At 40.4% G+C, this 20237-nt stretch overlaps 1 protein-coding gene across 1 annotated transcript in view; it reads right to left on the bottom strand.

Moving 5' to 3' along the window:
- Positions 1 to 10678, bottom strand: part of thsd7ba (thrombospondin, type I, domain containing 7Ba) — a 448905-nt gene extending 438227 nt beyond the window's left edge. The window contains exons 1-2 of the mRNA XM_052026976.1: positions 9780 to 10678; positions 4625 to 4873 (exon numbers count right to left, since the gene is read on the bottom strand). Coding sequence (XP_051882936.1) covers positions 4625 to 4873; positions 9780 to 10678 — 1148 coding nt within the window. The remainder of the gene's footprint in view (positions 1 to 4624; positions 4874 to 9779) is intronic.
- Positions 10679 to 20237: the final 9559 nt, after the last annotated feature.

Here is a 20237-nt window from a genome sequence, read left to right on the forward strand (position 1 = left end):
TGAATTCCAGACATTTAACTACATTGGGAAAAACAAAATCTTTAACTTTGACATTTCCTTTCCTCCCACAGATGCTGCTCGACCCACTGAGTTCCTTGCAGATTGTTTGTTCTTCCAGATTCCAGCATCTGCAGTCTCCTGTGTTTCCTTAGTTTACCCAATCTTTCCTCATAGCTCGAATTTTCCAGTCTTAGTAAGACCTTTGTAAATTTTGTCCACATTTGCTCACTTGCTCCAGTGCAATAGCATATCTCCTGTAATGTATTGACCAGACCTGTGCCCAGCACTCAAGCTATGGGCAACTGGCATAGTTCCCCCTATTACTCCATACATTAGCTAATAAAGGAAAGCATGTTGTATCCCTTTTAAACCATATTATCTCTTGCTACCTTTAAGGATCTGTAGTGTCTACACCAGTTAATATCCTCCCATTTATTGTGTATTCTCTTGCTTTGTTGTACCTCCCCAATGCATTATCTCACATGTCCTTGGGTCAAGATCAATTTGCCACTTTTCCACCCAACTGACCAGACTATTTACTTGCCTACAGTATTCAAGATGCTCTCTTCACAGTCAACCATATGACCATAGTTTTTGCAAATTTCCTTGTGATACTCCCTACATTTAAATCTATATAACGACATAAGAAATAGAAATACAATTAGTCCATATGCCTCCTCACACCGGTTCCACCATTTGATAAGATCTTTGCCAATGATAACTGCTCAGTGTCACTTTCCTGCACTAATCCAATAGTCCCCTGATTCCTTCAATAACCAGAAATCTATCACTCGCTGCCTTGAAAATGTTCAGGAACTACATCTCCATATACCTCTTGGGTAAAGTATTCCAAAGATTAGCTACCTCAGTCCTGAATGGCTGACCCCTTATTTTGAAACTGTGAGCCCCATTCTAAATACAAAGGAAATATCTTAGCTGCACCTATCCAGTGGAGCAGCATAATTTTGTATGTTTCAAGAGATCATGTCTTATTCTCCCAAACTCAAGAGAGTACAAATCCAGTGTGCTCAACTTTTCCTCATAGGACAAACCCCTCTCCTCAGAATCAATCAACCCTAACCTTCCTGACTCGGAGAGTTCCTCCTGCAAAGGTTCCCAACACAATTTTATCTGCCGCAGTGGGAAGTGTTTGTGATATTTCCAAGCTGTCCTGCCTTTAAGTAGTCTGATTGGTTGCAATATCAATATGCTTACTGATCACAGGGCCTCAGTTGATAAGATAGCTATTAGGTTACTATCGTTAGCTTCTTTTTCAGGTATTCCATTCCATTCAACATGCTCATTTCTACCACCTTATTCTCAGATTGCAACACATGGATGGATCTCCAACAGGACTGTCCAAAGCTTTGGCCCCTTGTGCCCATGGCAAATGGGACTACCATCTTTACAAGCAGTTCATTCTTCAGGGATAATAAAAACAGAAAATACTGGAAAATCTCAGCAGGCCAGGTTGCAGTTATGGGAAAAGAAATTGAATTAACGTTTCAAGTTGATGGAGCTTGACCTGCTGCATATCTCCAGCATTTTCTGTTTTTATTTCAGAATTCCAGCATCTGCAGATTTTTTGACTTCCACATTCTCCAGGGACTTGCACACCTGTGCAATATGCCACATTTTGTAGCAATTAAAACCCTTCGAATGGGCACTCTGAAGGCATGTGGCTCTCTTAGATTTCTGACAAGGAATCTCACCTTTTATATCTACATGACCTGCAACTTTTCTGTCTCTGGCATACTGGTTTACCACTGAATCCACCTGTGAGGTCCACATAAACTGGTAATTCAGAAGAAGACTATATCATCATCACCATTTCTATAGCCTTGTTTCCTGCTTGAATAACTAAGTGAATTTGTTTTACATTTTTCAGCACCATCTCTGTGTTGATGGTTTTCTGCACATCTCTTCGGAGGTTACGCCTAGAGCATCAAACAGTTTTGTTCAAGTTCTTTCATTTGCCAGTCTGCACATGAAATGTTCTGCACTGGCTGATCGAAAAATATCTGAAAATTGCACTCTTTGGCTCATGCCCTCAGCCTGACCATGTAATCGCCAATGTTTCCCCTTTTCTCCTAGTTCCTGTTTGCGTAGTAAAATTATGGAATTCTTTGCCACGTACAGCTGTGGAGGCCCAATCACTGGGGGTGCTTAAGGACGAGATTGATAGGTATCTAATTAGTCAAGGTATCAAGGTATATGGGGATAAGGCCGGAAATTGGGGCTAGATAGGAATAGTATTAGTTTAGCTCATGGAGCAGACTTGAAGGGCCGAATGGCCTACTTCTGCTTCTTTGTCTTGTGATCTTGTGATATGCCAATCTTGTAATTCTCAAACTCTCTGAAGGCACTGGGTTAAATTGTCCCTCCAGGACTTTTACAAATATCCTCATTAAAGACCTCATTCCTGGTTCATGATATTACTAACCTCACCAAAATCTCATATGCCTTGGGCCTGCTACCAGCAAAAATATTGCTTTCCTCATTTCATATTTGGCTGTGTTTCTCTGTTGTGCATCCTCTCCCAGGATCTTGATGATGATGATTGCTCTACCTCATACTGCCTGTTCTACATACAGAAATAATGGCTAAGAGTTTTTATATTTCTCAAGCTTGCTAACATATTCACCACATCCACTGTCTGTTATTCATACTGCCTCGCCCTATAGAATCCAGCTTTCTATTGCTTCATACTTAATTACTACTCCACTAGTCCTTCAAGCAGCAGCTTTCAAAACCTATCAACAATGTTTATGTTGTAGTGCACCAAGACAAGTTACAAGGATATAAACAAAACATCCTCTATTGAAGATAATCAACACATTTCACACCAGTATCTCATGAATAATAAGTCATACTACATGCCACATACCTCTTAGTGGCACAAACATATCCATATCTTATTACATTTTCTTACATTATCTTATTGCATTTAATATCTCAGTTATGAACCATCTAATCAAGTCATGGTAGTATAGCGGTTAGCGTAACGCTATTACAGTGCCATTGACCTGGGTTCAATTCTGGCCACTGGTTGTAAGGAGTTTGTACGTTCTCCCCGTATCTGCATGGCTTTCCTCCAGGTGCTCCAGTTTCCTCCCATATTCCAAAGACGTATGGGTTAGGAGCTGAGGGCATGCTATGTTGGTGCCGGAAGCATGGCGACACTTGCGGGCTGCTCCCAGAACAGTCTACGCAAATGATGCATTTCACTGTGTGTTTCGATGTACATGTGACTAATAAAGATATCATATCTTATCTTGTCAGGGCTTTAAACTTGAATTTACAGTTGAAGCTGTAAATCAGGCCTTCTGACTGATATATTAACATTCTGCTACTAAAACAAACAAATTACTGATTAAGTTTGGAATATTTTCAGGGTTTTTTTAAATCATATTTCTATTATCCCTCTCTCAAAAGCTTTAACTGTTTTGAGTATCAATTTCTTGGGTATTTCACCCTATTGGTTTCTGGTTTTACAATTGCAAGTATTAACTTCAAGTCTAACAAAAAGCAAATGTTCAACATAGTTAAAACAGAAAAGGTCATGTTCTGGTCTAGATTTTAATGGGATATCATTCCCACTGACTGCAAAGAGACCTCTCCACAAAGAGTCAACACAGGTTTTCCATATTTTGACATGTTTTCTGTAGGGGATCGGCAAAGTCCAGCAATTATCATGTCATTGATCAGAGTGAGAAGCCAATGACTAAAAGTACTTACAGTCAACAAGCCAAGTAGTAACAGTATAATATTATAATCATTTAACCATTTTACTCATAGGAAAATTAAAATCTTAATTGGCATTCAAAATTAAAACAGAAACTGAAATTTCACAAGTTTTAAGTAAGTATATACTTTACATTATATTTTTAAAATACAGATTATTTAAATATCTATTCTATAGGAATTAGATTCTACATATAAAATTATTTTTCAGAGCCAGAATAGGTGTTTAGCAATAATTTTGACTAAATATGCCATTAAACCTCAGCATCATCTCATTCAATGTACTTCCAGTGTTTTTTACAATGTGATTGAGCAGGCCATTGAGCATCTGACTATTATTCCCATTACCCAGCACTTCATCCATAGCTTTCAATGCCATGACATTTCAAGTTTGCATCTAAATATTTCTTAACTGTTGTGAAAGTACCTGCCTCCACCATCCTCTTAGGTAGTGGATTCCAAACCTCAACCTCCCTTTGATTAAAAAAATAATTATTTCACAAGTCCACTCTGCATCTCCAGCTCCTTAACTTTTAAACCCATACCTTATGGTTACAGGGAGTTTTGCTATGGGGAAAGTTTCTTGCTATCTACCCCTCATAATTTTGTATACATCAGTCAGGTTCCCCCCTCATTCTTCTCCATTCCAAAAAAAACCTTCATGTGATATAGTTAATTCCCACTGAAAAATTCAATCAAGTTACTCAGACAGGATACCCCTTAACAAAACCATGCTGACTATCTTTGCCTCTCCAGTCATGCAAATCTTATTCAGAAAAGTTGTAAGTACTAAAATATAAATAGCAGAGAGGATTGTTTCCATAAACTGTAAATATGAAATTATTTACATATTATTTTTGAAGTCACAGGCAACACTTACTTTGGACATTCTGATAATCCTTCGCCTCCAATATTGCAAGTCGCTTTTTCCTCGAGAGCAGGACAATCTCTGCCACCCCCTACTGCCGTATGCCTTATAAATCGATTCCTGCTTCTGTACCCAGGAGACATGCCAGGCAATTGGCAAGTTTTAGAGCATGAACTCCATTCAGACCATTCAGAAACTCCACAATCTCTGGGCATAACACATGACTGAAAGATCGTGGGGGTATTGTCATGGGTACAAAGGCTAAAGAAGGGAAGAAAAACAATCAGCAATTCATTATTACAAAATCTGTCATACTCATAAGACACATCCTCATTTTTAAAAAACAAAAGACTTATAACATTGCATAACTCAGGACAATGTTTCAACTGCTGTAGAAGTTTTATTGGATCCTATGTACCAGGTTTCCCGTGTCTACTTACTTTAATGATTCAATTGTTTGATTGAACATTATGCTTCACCCTTATAATTTCATAAAAACATAAGAAATAGAAGCAGGACTCTGGCACATGCCTCTTTGAGTCTGCTCCATGTTTCATTAAGCTCATGGCTTGTCATGTATCTAAAATGCTTGCTCCCTTCTGATTACCTTATTGACTGATCTGCTGAATATCCAAAAAGTCTATTGATCTCTGGCTTGGAAACACTCAGTGACTTAACATCCAGCACCCTCTGACATGGAGAATTCCAAATATTTACAATCCTAAACATTAAAACAAATTTCCTCCTCCTGATCTCGATGGGTCAACCCTTATCCTGAGACTAAATCCCCTAATTCTGGGCAACTATTTTTTTAAGTTGTCTTGAAGTGGGAATGGGAAATGTTTGATTATGTTGGTTGGTAATTTCATAATGGCAACGTCTTGGCTTTCTTTCTGAAAATAATGCCAGCTGTAGTCATAATCTATCACAACCACTGTGTCAAAATAGTTTGCCTGTGGCTCTAGTTAACTCTATAAACATGATATGGTCATTGCTTTAATGCATATTTAGAAGTAACTGAAACATTGTAATATTTTTACATTAATCTACCAACATAGCATACTATTAGGATTGCTTCATTTTAGTGGCAGAATTAATTGTACCAAAGAAAAATTCGCATTACTTCCAGGTTTTAGTGTACAATTACTGAGAGAAATCAGAGCAAGAAGAGAAGACTGACACTCATGCATAATAGATATTTCTTGCATTGGTAGATTTCACCTACTAAACAGAAATGTTATGAGTATCCCAGCAAAGGAGAAAGCACTCCAAAGAAAAAACGTCTACTTGTACTATTCCACCATGGTGGAAATACAGTCATGTACATTTGTCTTCATAATGGGTTCCAGTACTTCATTGGTTAACACTATTCATAAGTGAACTTTTGGAGTTGAACAAAGTCAGAACTCACAGAGTTAATGTTAGGAAAATGTAATGTTGCCAGCTTGTAAGATATTTGCAGGAAAATTAGCAAAGACACAGGAGGTAAATATGATAAATGATGCCTAAATATTCATTTTGGCTTCCAGCTGAATGAACCTGATTAAAATGATCCCATTTAATAAGTTTACTGCAAATAACACTTCAAAGGAAAGAGACTGAAATGTTACTGTGTTTCTTGCTGGTAAACCATAGAACCACTGAACCATACAGCACAAAACAGGCCCTTCGGCCCACCATGTTGTGCCGTCCATCAGACCACCCTCACACTACCTAACCCCTTCCTCCCGCATATCCCTCTATCTCACGTTCCTCCATATGCCTATCCAACAAGCTCTTGAACCTGTTCAATGTATCTGCCTCCACCACCACCCCAGGCAGTGCATTACATGCACCAACCACTCTGGGTGAAAAACCTCCCTCTGACATCTCCCCTGAACCTCCCACCCATAACCTTAAAGCCATGACCTCTCGTCTTGAGCATTGGTGCCCTGGGAAGGAGGCGCTGACTGTCTACTCTATCTATTCCTCTCAATATTTTATATACCTCTATCATGTCTCCTCTCATCCTCCTCCTTTCCAGTGAATAAAGCCCTAGCACCTTAAGCCTCTCCTCATATTCAATACTCTCCAATCCAGGCAGCATCCTGATAAATTTCCTCTGCACCCTCTCCAATGCCTCCACATCCTTCCTATAATGAGGCGACCAGAACTGAACACAGTACTCCAAGTGTGGCCTAACTAGAGTTTTGTAAAGCTGCATCATCACCTCGTGGCTCTTAAACTCAATCCCGCGACTTATGAAAGCCAACATCCCATTGGCCTTCTTAACTGCTCTTTCCACCTGTGAGGCAACTTTCAATGAACTGTGAATATGAACCCCCAGATCCCTCTGCTCCTCTACACTGCCAAGTACCTTGCCATTTACCCAGTACTCTGCCCTGGAGTTTGTCCTTCCAAAGTGTACCACCTCACACTTCTCCGGATTGAACTCCATCTGCCACTTGTCAGCCCAGCTCTGCATCCTATCAATATCCCTCTGTAAGCTCCGACAGCCCTCCACACTATCCACAACACCGCCTATCTTAGTGTCGTCCGCAAACTTACTAACCCAGCCCTCCACCCCCTCATCTAAGTCATCTATAAATATCACAAAAAGTAGAGGTCCCAGAACCGATCCTTGCGGGACACGACCAGTCACTGCCTTCCAATCTGAGGGCACTCCTTCCACCACAACCCTCTGCTTTCTACATGCAAGCCAATTCCTAATCCACACAGCCAAGCTTCCTTGGATCCCTTGGCCTCTGACCTTCTGAAGAAGCCTACCATGAGGAACCTTATCCAATGCCTTACTAAAATCCATGTAAACCACATCCACCACACTGCCCTCATCAATCTTCCTGGTCACCTCCTCAAAGAACTCTATCAGGCTTGTGAGGCAAGATCTTCCCTTCACAAAGCCATGCTGGCTGTCCCTAATCAGTCCATGATTCTCAAGGTGTTCCTAAATCCTATCCCTTGGAATCCTTTCTAACAGCTTACCTTACCCACCACAGACGTGAGACTCACCGGTCTATAATTCCCTGGCCTATCCCTATTACCTTTTTTGAACCTTTTACAGAATCTACAGTCTCTATACTTAAATATATCTTGTTGTGCACTTTAATGTGGTCATTCACATCAATTGAAAGGAAAGGGATAATTTTGATGCTATTTTATAACTCTGGAATAATACACTGGTAGGATTGTAAAACTGTTAAATAACATCTGCATTTCATGTATGTGCATTTTAATCATGTTATGGGTATTGTGAATTTTTAGAAGCAAATTATACTTTTATGGAGGAATGGTCGATAATGGTGACTTCATGAAGAGATCAATAACAGTCTAAATACCATTAGTAGCAACGTTCAAAAGGGTAATGTCATTTCAAAGATGGTAGCAATATAGTTTGAAAACATATTTAAATTCTTAGAGAGAGTAACAGAACAAGGCTTAACAAGGGAAGAACACAACAACATGGTGATTACATTCCAAGTAATGGATTGCATTGAGAAATGAGCAATAGCTTTTATTATCAGCTGAAATAACATGCCAAGAATTTTCCTGAATGCAAAACGAATGTTTCAAAGGATCCAGTAAAAATAGACAAATGTCTGTAATTGATAAGTTGCTTAGCTCAGTTGAGCTATCTCCATAAACAAATACTTAAAACTTTGCAATAGTTTAAGATAGTAATTGAAATTATGAAGTTTCATTACTTTTCTTTGGAAATGCAAAATAGTTAACACTGCAAAATAGAAATAAAAATTGAAACACTGATAATCTAGCATGCTCAGGATTTAGTGGGTGCCAGACTGACAGATTTCTGAACTACTATTTCTATTAATACCCCAATGCACTTTTAGTTCACCTTTTTGAGAAGTGACACAATATTTTACTAAATTTTCCAGTGAATCAGGTAAGGTTAAAGGGAGTGTGGGATAAGGCCCCCCATTATTGGAAAGGGAACGTGGAAACTAGGAATCTGGTAAGTGGAAAGCATGGGATCCTGGGCCCTGATAAGTGGAAAGGGAGCTGGGGAACCAGAACTCCAGTGAGTGGGAAGAGAGCATGGAAAACAGGTCACAGGTAGTGGAAAAGGAGGTGGGAAACAGGGCCCGAGTTAGTGGAAAAGGAATGTGGGAACCACCAATCAACAGTCAGGAAATTAACTTCTAACTAGCAACAGTAAGTCAAAAAAAGAATTACACAGCCACTTAAGCTTGTGACCCTAAAGGGCCATAGTATTATCTTTGCAGCAGAGTTATATTAATGCACCTATGCTTATGAAGTAGAATATCCCTATTGGTATTTGTATTGGTATTAGTTTATTACTGTCACTTGCACCGAGATACAGTGAAAAGCTTGTCTTACAAACTGATCGTACAGGTCAATTCATTACACAGTGCAGTTACATTGAGTTAGTACAGAGTGCATTGACGTAGTACAGGTAAAAACAATAACGGTACAGAGTAAAGTGTCACAGCTACAGAGAAAGTGCAGTGCAATAAAGTGCGAGGTCACAACAAGGTAGATCATGAGGTCAGAGTCCATCTCATTGTATAAGCGAACTGTTCAATAGTCTTATCACAGTGGGGTAGAAGCTGTCCTTAAGTCTGGTGGTACGTGCCTTCAGGCTCCTGTATCTTCTACCAGATGGAAGAGGAGAGAAGAGAGAATGTCCCGGGTGGGTGGGGTCTTTGATTATTGCTGGCTGCTTCACCAAGACAACAAGAGGTAAAGAGTCCAAGGAGGGGTGCAAAGTCATGGGAGATACATCATATTTATGATAGCTGTATAATATTGGGGTGCTAGAATGAGTTTGCCAATGAAATCACAAAAATGTTACTGAACTTTGTTAACTGCAAAATGGTTTAATTGTGCATGTCAGGAAATTAATTTAAAGGGGGTTTCTGTATCATCAAATTATTAAAGCAAACACCACAATGGTGTATTAGCGTCCCAGAAGTATACTTCATTACCTGTACACACTACCACCAAGGTGAATTTCATATACCTCTCTCTTTCTCATGTTATGACTGCTATTACAGAACTGTACTAACATCTACTCATTCTACCGAACGTCCATGCATCTGCTATATTCTGTGATTGATTAAGATACTTGCCGGCACAAAGTTTAACTAATATTTGTGAATAAACAAAAAGACTAAATAAATAACCTTACCTAAGCATTGCATTTTTTCCATCATTTCTTGTACAACGGACATGCCTCGTTTGATATCCTATCTTTACATCCCATGGCTTGAAATGTTCATGGATCAGGAGCTTCATAGGATTCTTTTCAGAAGGCTGTAAACTGAAGTTCAGTCCTGGTTTACCACTTTGCCAGACTTGTCTTTGGTGTGGTAGTCTGCAGTCACTCCAAGGACCTACTTTTAAACTGTACTGAAACTCATCCTCCCCAACCAGACAGGAGACTTGTATATCACAGCCCTTAGTTTCTGTTAGAGATGGGCAGCTTTTACCACCATATAATGGTGGTGATAATACTGAACGAACCCGATGTTGTAATCCTTTCCCACAGCCTTTGCTACAAGCTGACCAGGTTGAGAATTCCGATACTACACAGTCCTGTGGGCAGGGAATGAGGCAGGCTTGGTCCGAAGCAGGCTTAGGTGTAAAGAATTCACAGATCTCGTCTAATACCAGAGATCTGTTGGATTTTCGTACGCAGTGTACTTTCCTATGCTGCAGCCCTTGTTGTGCAGTGACACAAGTGGAGGTCCTTGGTTTAACTTTATTTGAAGATGTACGAAGTACACAATCTCCCCATTTTGAGAAATCCCACTCAAAAATCTCTTGGTGCCAGTCACACACTTTGAAACAGTCCCTTTGAATTGCTGGTCTCTCTTCATACTTACAATAGGAATGGTGTGTAGTCCAGCCTTCAATATGGACACACCACACTGTTCTACTCTGTACTCCATTTGGTCCACACTCTTCACTAATACATCGACCCCACTGACCTACAGGAAATATAAAAAACAAATTGAGTAAGTACCTTATCTTAAATGTGCATGCACATCCAGTATTAGTTGTAACAGAAAGAGTGGATAGATGCATTTAAGAAACTGCCTGGTAAAGTACAGCAGGTATAATTTGCTGGAAATATCTGTACCCAGGTGCTCAAAATACTAGGGTAGCAAAATAAATTGCTAGCTCTGAGCAGCCAGAAGAAAAGGGGTGGTGTACATGCCCCTGTCTACATCAATGGTGCTGAGGTTGAGAGGGTTGAGAGCTTCAAGTTCCTGGGAGTGAACATCACCAACAGCCTGTCCTGGTCAAATCACATAGATGCCACAGCCAAGAAAGCTCACCAGTGCCTCTGCTTCCTCAGGAAGCTAAAAAAATTCGGTTTCTCCCCTTTGACACCCACCAACTTTTATCAATGCACCATAGGAAGCATCCTATCTGGATGTATCATGGCTTGGTACGGCAACTGCTCTGCCCAGGACCACAAGAAACTGCGGAGAGTTGTGGACACAGCCCAGCTCATCACGGACACTAGCCTCCCCTCCTTGCACTCTTGTCTTTACCTCTCGCTGTCTTGGTGAAGCAGCCAGCATAATCAAAGACCCCACCACCCGGGTCATTCTCCCTTCTCTCCTCTTCCATCAGGCAGGCACGGTCGTGTAGTGGCTAGTGTAATGCTACTACAGCACCAGCGACCTGGGTTCAATTCCAGCCACTGTCTGTAAGGAGCTTGTACATTCTCCCCGTGTCTGCGTGGGTTTCCTCCAGGTGCTTCGGTTCCTCCCACATTCCAAAGACGTACCGGTTAGGAAGTTATGGGCATGCTATGTTGGCGCTGGAAGCGTGGCAACACTTGCGGGCTGCCCCCAGAACATTCTATGCAAAAGATGCATTTCACTGTGTGTTCCGATGTACATGTGACTAATAAAGATATCTTATAGGTAGAAGATACAGGAGCCTGAGGGCACGTACCACCAGACTTAAGAACAGCTTCTACCCCACTGTGATAAGACTATTGGACAGTTCCCTTATACAATGAGATGGACTCTGACCTCATGATCTACCTTGTTGTGACCTTGCACCTTATTGCATTGCACTTTCTCTGTAGCTGTGACACTTTACTCTGTACTGTTATTGTTTTTGCCTGTACTACATCAATGCACTCTGTACTAACTCAATGTAACTGCACTGTGTAATGAATTGACCTGTACGATCAGTGTACAAGACAAGTTTTTCACTGTACCTCGGTACAAGTGACAATAATAAACCAATACCAATACCAATTAAGGGCATTGGAAAAAAGATGCTCTATTGGACATTATATAAACGGCTGAAAAAATAAACAAATGCTGTAAAACATGTTAGATTGCTTTATACTTTAATATGTAGTTACTACAAATGGAAAAATGTTGTGTTATTCATATTCAGTCCAGTTCGCTCTGATGTTAGACAGCATGGGAAGACAGATTGAAAGTGATGACGTTCTTAATGTCATTCATGAGAAATAATGGAGTCCATTCAATGTCTTTTATTCAGAAAATGCTCCAACCACAGTGCAGCAAGTGCCAGAATGATTCCAGAGTTTTCACCACCTCTTCAGCTGTGGGCTTGCTTCATGCATTGATTGCTCTGTGAAGAGAAGGCATTTCTCAGCTTCCAAGGGATTTCTCGAGATTCAACATAAAAGACCATTTATTAAATTCAGTATTTTGAGGTAATCCAGCCTGCTTGAGACTTTGGTGGCACCAGACAAACAGACTTTACAGATTATTTGATGTTATTCCTGGTAATACTCCAACACACTTTTAATTCACTCTTTATAGACATTACGCAGTGAAGTAATAAATTTTCCAGTGAATCCAGTAAGTGTAAATGGAGCATAGGGTCTTGGTAAGTTTCAAGGGAACGTGGGAAACAGAAACAAATGAGCTTCTGGAGAGTGTGGGAACCGGGGCCTCAGTAAATAGAAGGGAGTGCGGGAACCAGGATCCAGGACCTCTGTTGTTGGCTTATATGTGATATGGACGAAAACGTAGGTGGGCTGATTGGTAGGCTTGCAGATGACACAAGAATTGAAGGAGTTGTGGATAGTGAGCGGCCTGTCTGTGATCCATCACCCCTCCTTAGTCCACCAATCATCTCAAGCTCTTGTCTCAACACCCTCCTTTCCTCTTTATACAGGCCATCACCCTCTCCACTTTCTTGATGCAGGGTTTTGACCCAAAACATCAATCATTCCTTTTCCCCCACAGATGCTGCTTGACCAGCTGATTTCCTCTGGAAGATTATTTGTTGCTCCACATTCCAGCATCTGCAGGCTCTTGTGTGCCCTTAGGAGCATTAACGTACAGAGAGATCTTGGGGTGCAAGATCACAGTCCCCTGAAAGCAGCAACACAAGTAGACAGGGTTCTAAAGAAGTACGTCATTCTTGCCTTCATCAGTCAGGAAGCCATGTTGCAGCTGTATGAAGCTTTGGTGAAGCCACATTTGAAGTATTGTGTGCAGTTCTTGTCACCACATTACAGGAAGGATGTGAAGGATTTGGAGAAGGTTCACCAGGATGTTGCCTGCATTAGAGAGTATTAGCTATAAGGAGATGTTAAGCAAACTTGGATTGTTTTCCCTGGAGTGTTGGAGGCTGGGGGGCAACCTGATAGAAGTATACAAAATTATGAGAGGCATAGATAGGGTAGATAATCAGTCTTTTTCCCAAGGTGGAAGTGTCAAATACTAGCTTTAAGGTGAGAGAGGGAAAGTTTAAAGGAGATTTATTGGGCAAGTTTTTTTTACACAGGGAGCGGTAGGTGCCAAGTAAAGTGGTGGAAGCAGATAAGATATCAATGTTGAAGAGGTATTCATATTGGCAAGTAAACGGGCAGAGAATTAAGGAATATAGACCTTGTGCAGGCAGATGGGATTAGTTTGGATTGGCATCATGGTTGGCACGGACATCGTGGGCTGAAGGGTCTGTTCCTGTACGTTACTGTTCTATGGTCCACATTCTAAGAAAGGGAGCGGGGGAAACAGGGCCCCGGTGTGTTTAGCTGTAACATACGGAACAGAAGTAGGAAAAGGCCATAGAGACACTTGGCATTGCCCCACTCTCCAATATGATCAGACTTTACATGTGGCGTTGAAAAATGATGATTGGAAATAAATAATATTCAAAAGGATAGCTACAGAATTTGGAACATCTTGGATAACTTTGAGAAGATTTGAGCAGAGTTTTCCTGGAATGTCTGCTTATTTCCAGTGATGGTACAGAGTCTGAGTCCAGCAGACAATTGGGCAGCAGTCTATAGTACAAATATTTTTATTTCATCTCAGTACATAATATATATTGAAGCTTCCTCTGGTGTAGGCATTCACATGACCTTTTGAAGAGTGCCTGATTTCCTAAGTCTAGAGCAGGAGATAGTTTTCCACCTGCTTTCTGAATGTAGAATCCTGCAAGTGGTTGTAAGTTTTTCAAATGTTCCCTTCAGCACCTTCAGATCAAATCAGGCATGGAGTACAAGTGTGCTGTAATTGACTGATGCCCTGGCACGCATTTGAGAGGAACACAGTGACAAATTCTCCTGATAATCTACTCTTCAAATATTTTGGGAGAAAATTGAGTTTTGCTATATTTGTGTAACAACATCTAAACATATTTTCAAGAAATTAGTTTGCTTGTTTCAACAAAAGATTCTTTTTTACCTAGGACTCCAAAACCTCTGAGAATCAGAAAGATCCATGCTGTCCTGGAGTTTTTTTTTAGGTATTGCTGAGAATAATTCAACAAAAAAATTCCAGAAGCAATTAAGAATTGTGGGATGCTGGAAAAATATCATGCATCAGAACAAAAGCTATTTAACTAACTGCGAACAATCATCTTACTTGCTCTATTTGCTTTCCAATTGGTTCTGTAAGTTGGAGCATCATACTGGTCCACCAGCAATGGGAATACAGAGCCATAATGGTTAAAAGCAAGGGATCATGTGATGACACTCCAAGGAATATTTCCATACACAATTGGTAACCCTAGTTTCAACCCACAGCTCTTGTGTTGAATCTTCATTTATTTGGCCCATTGACACTCTAACTGTTTTATGAAGATTTTGTTTTACACAGAATGTGCTGTTATATTGTTTGAGTAAATGCTTCTGAAGGTATCTAGTATATACAATTCACAAACTATAATTTGTCCAACAAAATAAATTTCAATTATTGATCATGGTTAATAAATACATAAGTAACAGTTTCTCTCAACATATTATTTGTTAACTTCTGGAGTATTTCTGTAGGGTTCATTTTACAAATTGAAAATGTGGGATTTGATTTGGAAAATATTGCCCTCTTACAGTGAGTATTTTTCTTCAAAACCCAAAAAGTATTGTTCATGTTGCCACATTAAAAGTGAACATCAATGGTGCAATTGATCTAAACGTTAGTAGTTGCACCATTAATGCATGTGTTGCAGTGCACGGGTTAAGTTAATATTCCATCAGTTCAAAGGTCTTTAATTCATATCTCACCACATGTAATGAACCTAAATTCAATTAGTCTAGTAATTTGGAAACTCCTGGATTGTTATAAAAGCCAACATGCTCACTAATGCGCCACAGGGAGGGGCACCTGCATCTCCTCCCGAGCCAGGACTTGACATAACTCCTCCAAGGCATAGTTAAACTCTCAATGCTATCTGAAGTGGCCAATCACATCACTCGGTTGCCTGGCAACAAAGGATGCACAATGAACGTTGCCTTGCCAATGCCGACCACAAACTGAGAAGATGAAAACCAGGTGTTCACAGTTTTGCCACATATAGAGCAATTCCTCCCCAATATTTTTCTGTGTTCGTTTCATAGAAACTCAGCAATTGTAATTGATTTCAATGACAAGCCTGGTTTGCCACTTGTTTTTAGTTTAACTGCAATGTTCAGAAACAAATTAAATCCAAAAGATTTACACTTTCAAGGCACCTTTTTTTATATATAACAATCAATTATTCTTCTCTTCAAACAGTTTTGAAGCCCTGCTGTCAGGATAGAAAATAAAAATCAATTTCTAATTATAAAGATATAGAAGACACAACAGGGCCTGACAGAAATCGAGGGAAGTGACCTTTAACCAGCTAGAAAGTAATTCTTGCTGAAAAATACAGTATCTTGCAAATCATCACCCCAGCTTTTAGATTCACAAATGTTTTCAATTTCACCAGCAATTCATACCGATTTATATTTTTGCACTGAAAAGCAGAAATAAGTAGACTTGTAAGGAATGCAGGAGTGGCTATGTAGGGAGACAGGATTAGTGGCATTCTTAGGGACACAGCAATCTGAGAAAGCACTGGGAATTAGCAAATTACTGTAAAAGGAAACATGGGCAGAAAATACTGTAGTAGGATCTGATTAGGATAACCTGCATTATTAGTCTGGGTTGTAACCAAACTGCAGGTATATTTTTCCACCTGAATTATTTTTAGGAAAATACATTCCTTTTTTAAGTTATTCTTAACTTTTGAAAGACAGTTGGACCAGTACATGGATTGGAAAGGTTTAGAAGGTTATGCACCAAATGCTAGCAAATGGGACTCGCTTGGATGGCACATCTTAGTCGGCATGGACCAGTTGGGCCAAAGGACCTGTTTCCATGCTGTATAACTCTATGACTCTATTCAGCTTTATCCTGTTCCATTCTTTGCTGTATGTTTTAATTTATACAGTTAAAAAAACAAATACAATTGGCCGGGAATAACAGTCTCTTTGATTTTCCATTAGTCACTAGGAAACACTTCCTCAACCACAGAGCTAAGACTAGAAAGTCCATGCTCCACAGTTATGTTATAATCATAGAGTCGTAGAGCAATACAGCATGAATACAGGCCCTTCAGCCCAACCAGTCCATGCCGACCACTGTGCCCACCCATCTGTTCCCAATTTCCTGCATTTGGCCCATATCCCTCTAAGCCTCGCCCCTGTATGTACCTATCCAAATGCTTCTTAAATGTTATTATTGTACCTGCCTCAACCACTTCCTCTGGCAGCTCGTTCCATATACTCACCACCCTCTGTGTAAAAACGGTGCCCCTCAGGTCACTTTTAAATCTTTTCCCCTCTCACCCTAAGTTTATACCCCCTAGTTTTGGACTCCCTTACCCTGGGGAAAAGACGATTACCATCCACCTTATCTATGCCCCTCATGATTTTATAAACTTCTATAAGATCACCCCTCATTCTTCAATGCTCCAAGTAATAAAGACCTAGCCTGGCCAACCTCTCCTTATAACTCAGGCCCTCTAGTCCTGGCAACATCTTCGTAAATCTTTTCTGCACTCTTTCCAGTTTAACCACATCTCTCCTACAACAGGGTGACCAAAACTGTACACAGTGCTCCAAGTGCGGCCTCACCAACAACTTACACAACAGCAACATAATGTCCCAACTCCTATACTCAAAGCCCTGACTGGTGAAGGCCAGCGTGCTAAACACCTTTTCCACCAACCTGTCTAGTGTGACACTGCTTTAAATGAACTATGCACTTGTACTCCTAGGTCCCTCTGTTTCATTACATCCCTAGTGCCCTACAAGTCCTACACGGGTTTGACTTTCCAAAATACATCACCTCACACTTAACTGTATTGAAATCCATTTGCCACTCCTTGGCCCACTTCCCTAACTGATCAAGATCCCCGTGTAATCTATGATAACCTTCTTCACCATCAACAAAACCTCCTAATTTCGTGTCATCCACAAATTTACTGATCAAGCCCGGTGCATTTGCATCCAAATCATTTATATAAATAACGAATAACTAGAGTCCCAACATTGATCCCTGCAGCACACCACTAGTCACCGGCTTCCATTCCAAGAAACAACCTTCAACCACCACCTCTGCTTCCTACCTCTGAGCCAATTTTGAATCCACCTAACTAGCTCTCCCTAGATTCCATGGGACCTAAACTTCTAGACCAGCCTACCATACGGAATCTTGTCGAAGGTTGCTAAGTTCCAAATAGACAGCATCCACTGCCCTAACCTCATCTATCTTTTTGGTTACCACTTCAAAAAACTCTAAAAGGTTCATCAAGCAGGATTCTCCATGCACAAAGCTATGCAGACTCCTCCTAATCAGACTCTGTCTGTACAAATGCTGATAGATCCTGTCCCACAGAATTCCCTCCAGTAACACCCCCACTACTGACATCAAGCTGACTGGCCTGTAATCCTCTGGTTTGTCCTTGCTACCTTTCTTAAACAACAGAATAACATTAGCCACCTTCCAGTCTTTGGGAACTTCACCAGTGGCCAATGATGAAGCAAAAATTTCTGCAAGGGCCTCCGCAGTTCCTCCTCTAGCCTGCCAAAAGTCCGAGGATGCACTCGGTCAGGCCCTGGAGATTTATCCACCTTAATACGCTGTAAGGCTGCAAATAGCTCCCTGGCAATACAGATGTTCTCCAAAACATCTCCTCTAGTTTCCCTGATCCCTTGAGCAACCATGATTTTCTCCTCAGTAAACACCAAGAAAAAATACTTATTTAAGATCCCACCCATCTCCTGCGGCTCAAGACATCAGCGGCCCTGCAGATCTCTAAAGGGACCTACTCTCTCCCTAGCCACCCTTTTAATATACAATAGCTATAGAACCTCTTGGAATTAAATGTGTGTTAATTTTTTTTTCATTATGTTATGAAGATGGTTAAATCTTAATGGTATTACTTTGTCAACAAGGTCATTGAAACAGCTAGTCCAAAATATTAAAGTAAGCATTAGCTATTTTAACCAAGAAAGTTTGCTTCATTTCATCAGATTTACAACACACATGAAATGAAACACACAATGAAAATGCAGTGGTGCAAGCCAGCCTTCAGAATCATAGCTTTAAGGTCTCACAAAATAGTAACAGGCTTATGATGGCATTGCTTCACATCTACCCACAGGTTATGAAAAATTTACTCCATCTTTTGATGTATTGAAGCCAGATTCTATTTCCTAACTTGTCAGCAACTCTGGTCTTTCTGGAGAGATCCCATTGTTGTCGGGTTTTTTTTTCTCTCAAATGTAAGGAACAGTCATTGCATCCTGGTGGCAGATGTTTTATTTGTCATCTTTATTTTCTAAAAAAGGTGTTGTTTGCAAAGTTAGCCTGTAGGTGTAGCTGAAACAGTCGAAATATTCTATTGTGTATGATCTTTCCAATACTGGAGTAAGAGAGAGGAATATATGTGAAGTAAGATAAGATATCTTTATTAGTCACATGTACATCAAAACACACAGTGAAATGCATCTTTTTGTGTAGAGTGTTCTGGGGGCAACCCGCAAGTGTCGCCACGCTTCCGGCGCCAACATAGCATGCCCACAACTTCCTAACCCGTACATCTTTGGAATGTAGGAGGAAACCGGAGCACCCGGAGGAAACCCATGTAGACATGGGGAGAACATACAAACTCCTTACAGATAGCGGTCAGATTTGAACCTGCGTCACTGGCGCTGTAAATCATTACGCTAACCACTACACCACCGTGCCTGCAACCAGCAAAGATTTGGAAATACAGTGGATAAATATTCCAGAAAATACAGTGGATAAATATTCCAGAATATCCTTTAGTTACTCAGAGCATTAATGCAAAAAAAACTTGAGAAATATGAGAAATATATGCCGGAAATATTACTACACATCCTTCCTAACTTACGAATGCCTGTCTTATGTACAGCCCACACGTATGAACAAGCATTTAGGAGACCTGCGGGATGGATTTTCCGGCTGCTGCGGGGCTGCAGGCATCTTCTGCCATGTGGGAACTCAGTCGTGGCCACACTTCCAAATTATGAACTGTACACAAGCAGTTCAGGCAGCATCCTTGGAGGGAAAAAAACAATCGATGTTTCGTGCCGAGTTTCTGACCTGCCTCAGCAGGTCCTGCAGGAACTCAGGACCTGCTGAGTTCCTCCAGCACTTTTTGTGCATTGCTCCAGATTCCAGCATCTGCAGAATTTTTTATGTCTAAAACTTATGAACTGTTGTAAACAGCATCCATTTGAATGGAGAGGTACGACTGCAAGGGGAAAAGGAAAATATTAAACAATATTTGGTGTTCTGATATGTAAAAGCTTTAAGTTATTTTTTTAAATAATTTAATATGTTTCAATTTGTTGCATTTATAAACATAAGGATAGGAAGAGTTTTAAAAATCAATAAAGTATTTACGAAGAGTTCACAAAAATGGAATCCTGTCATAACCTGGGAAGGACCTGTAAATGACTTGGAGATTCCTGAATTCACATGAAGGTCTTCCACTTCCAGTGTCTTTCCCCACTGCCCTGCATGGTAATGTTACAGATCAGTTACCTTTCACCCATCCACTGGTATCAATTTATTGCTGGCCAAAATCTCTATGATGAGCTCATAATATTGGAAAGACCTTGTGCCTCTAAATATCGTCAGTTTAGGGGTTAAGGAGTTGAGGGGTCAAGTCACAGAACGTACCCACCCACAGGCACCTGTGAAAATCTTTGACGGCTGGCTTCCCTCATTCACCAGCTATCAAACTTGTCAAAAACAATGAATGTCGCACACCTCTGACTTTCAGAAATATTCTAAAGCTATTGAAAATGCAACATTCATTAGTATTTTCTCTGTCATCCTTTACTGATTTTTAAAAA

Source organism: Pristis pectinata, chromosome 1 (assembly GCF_009764475.1).
Source record: "Pristis pectinata isolate sPriPec2 chromosome 1, sPriPec2.1.pri, whole genome shotgun sequence".
NCBI lineage: Eukaryota > Metazoa > Chordata > Chondrichthyes > Rhinopristiformes > Pristidae > Pristis > Pristis pectinata.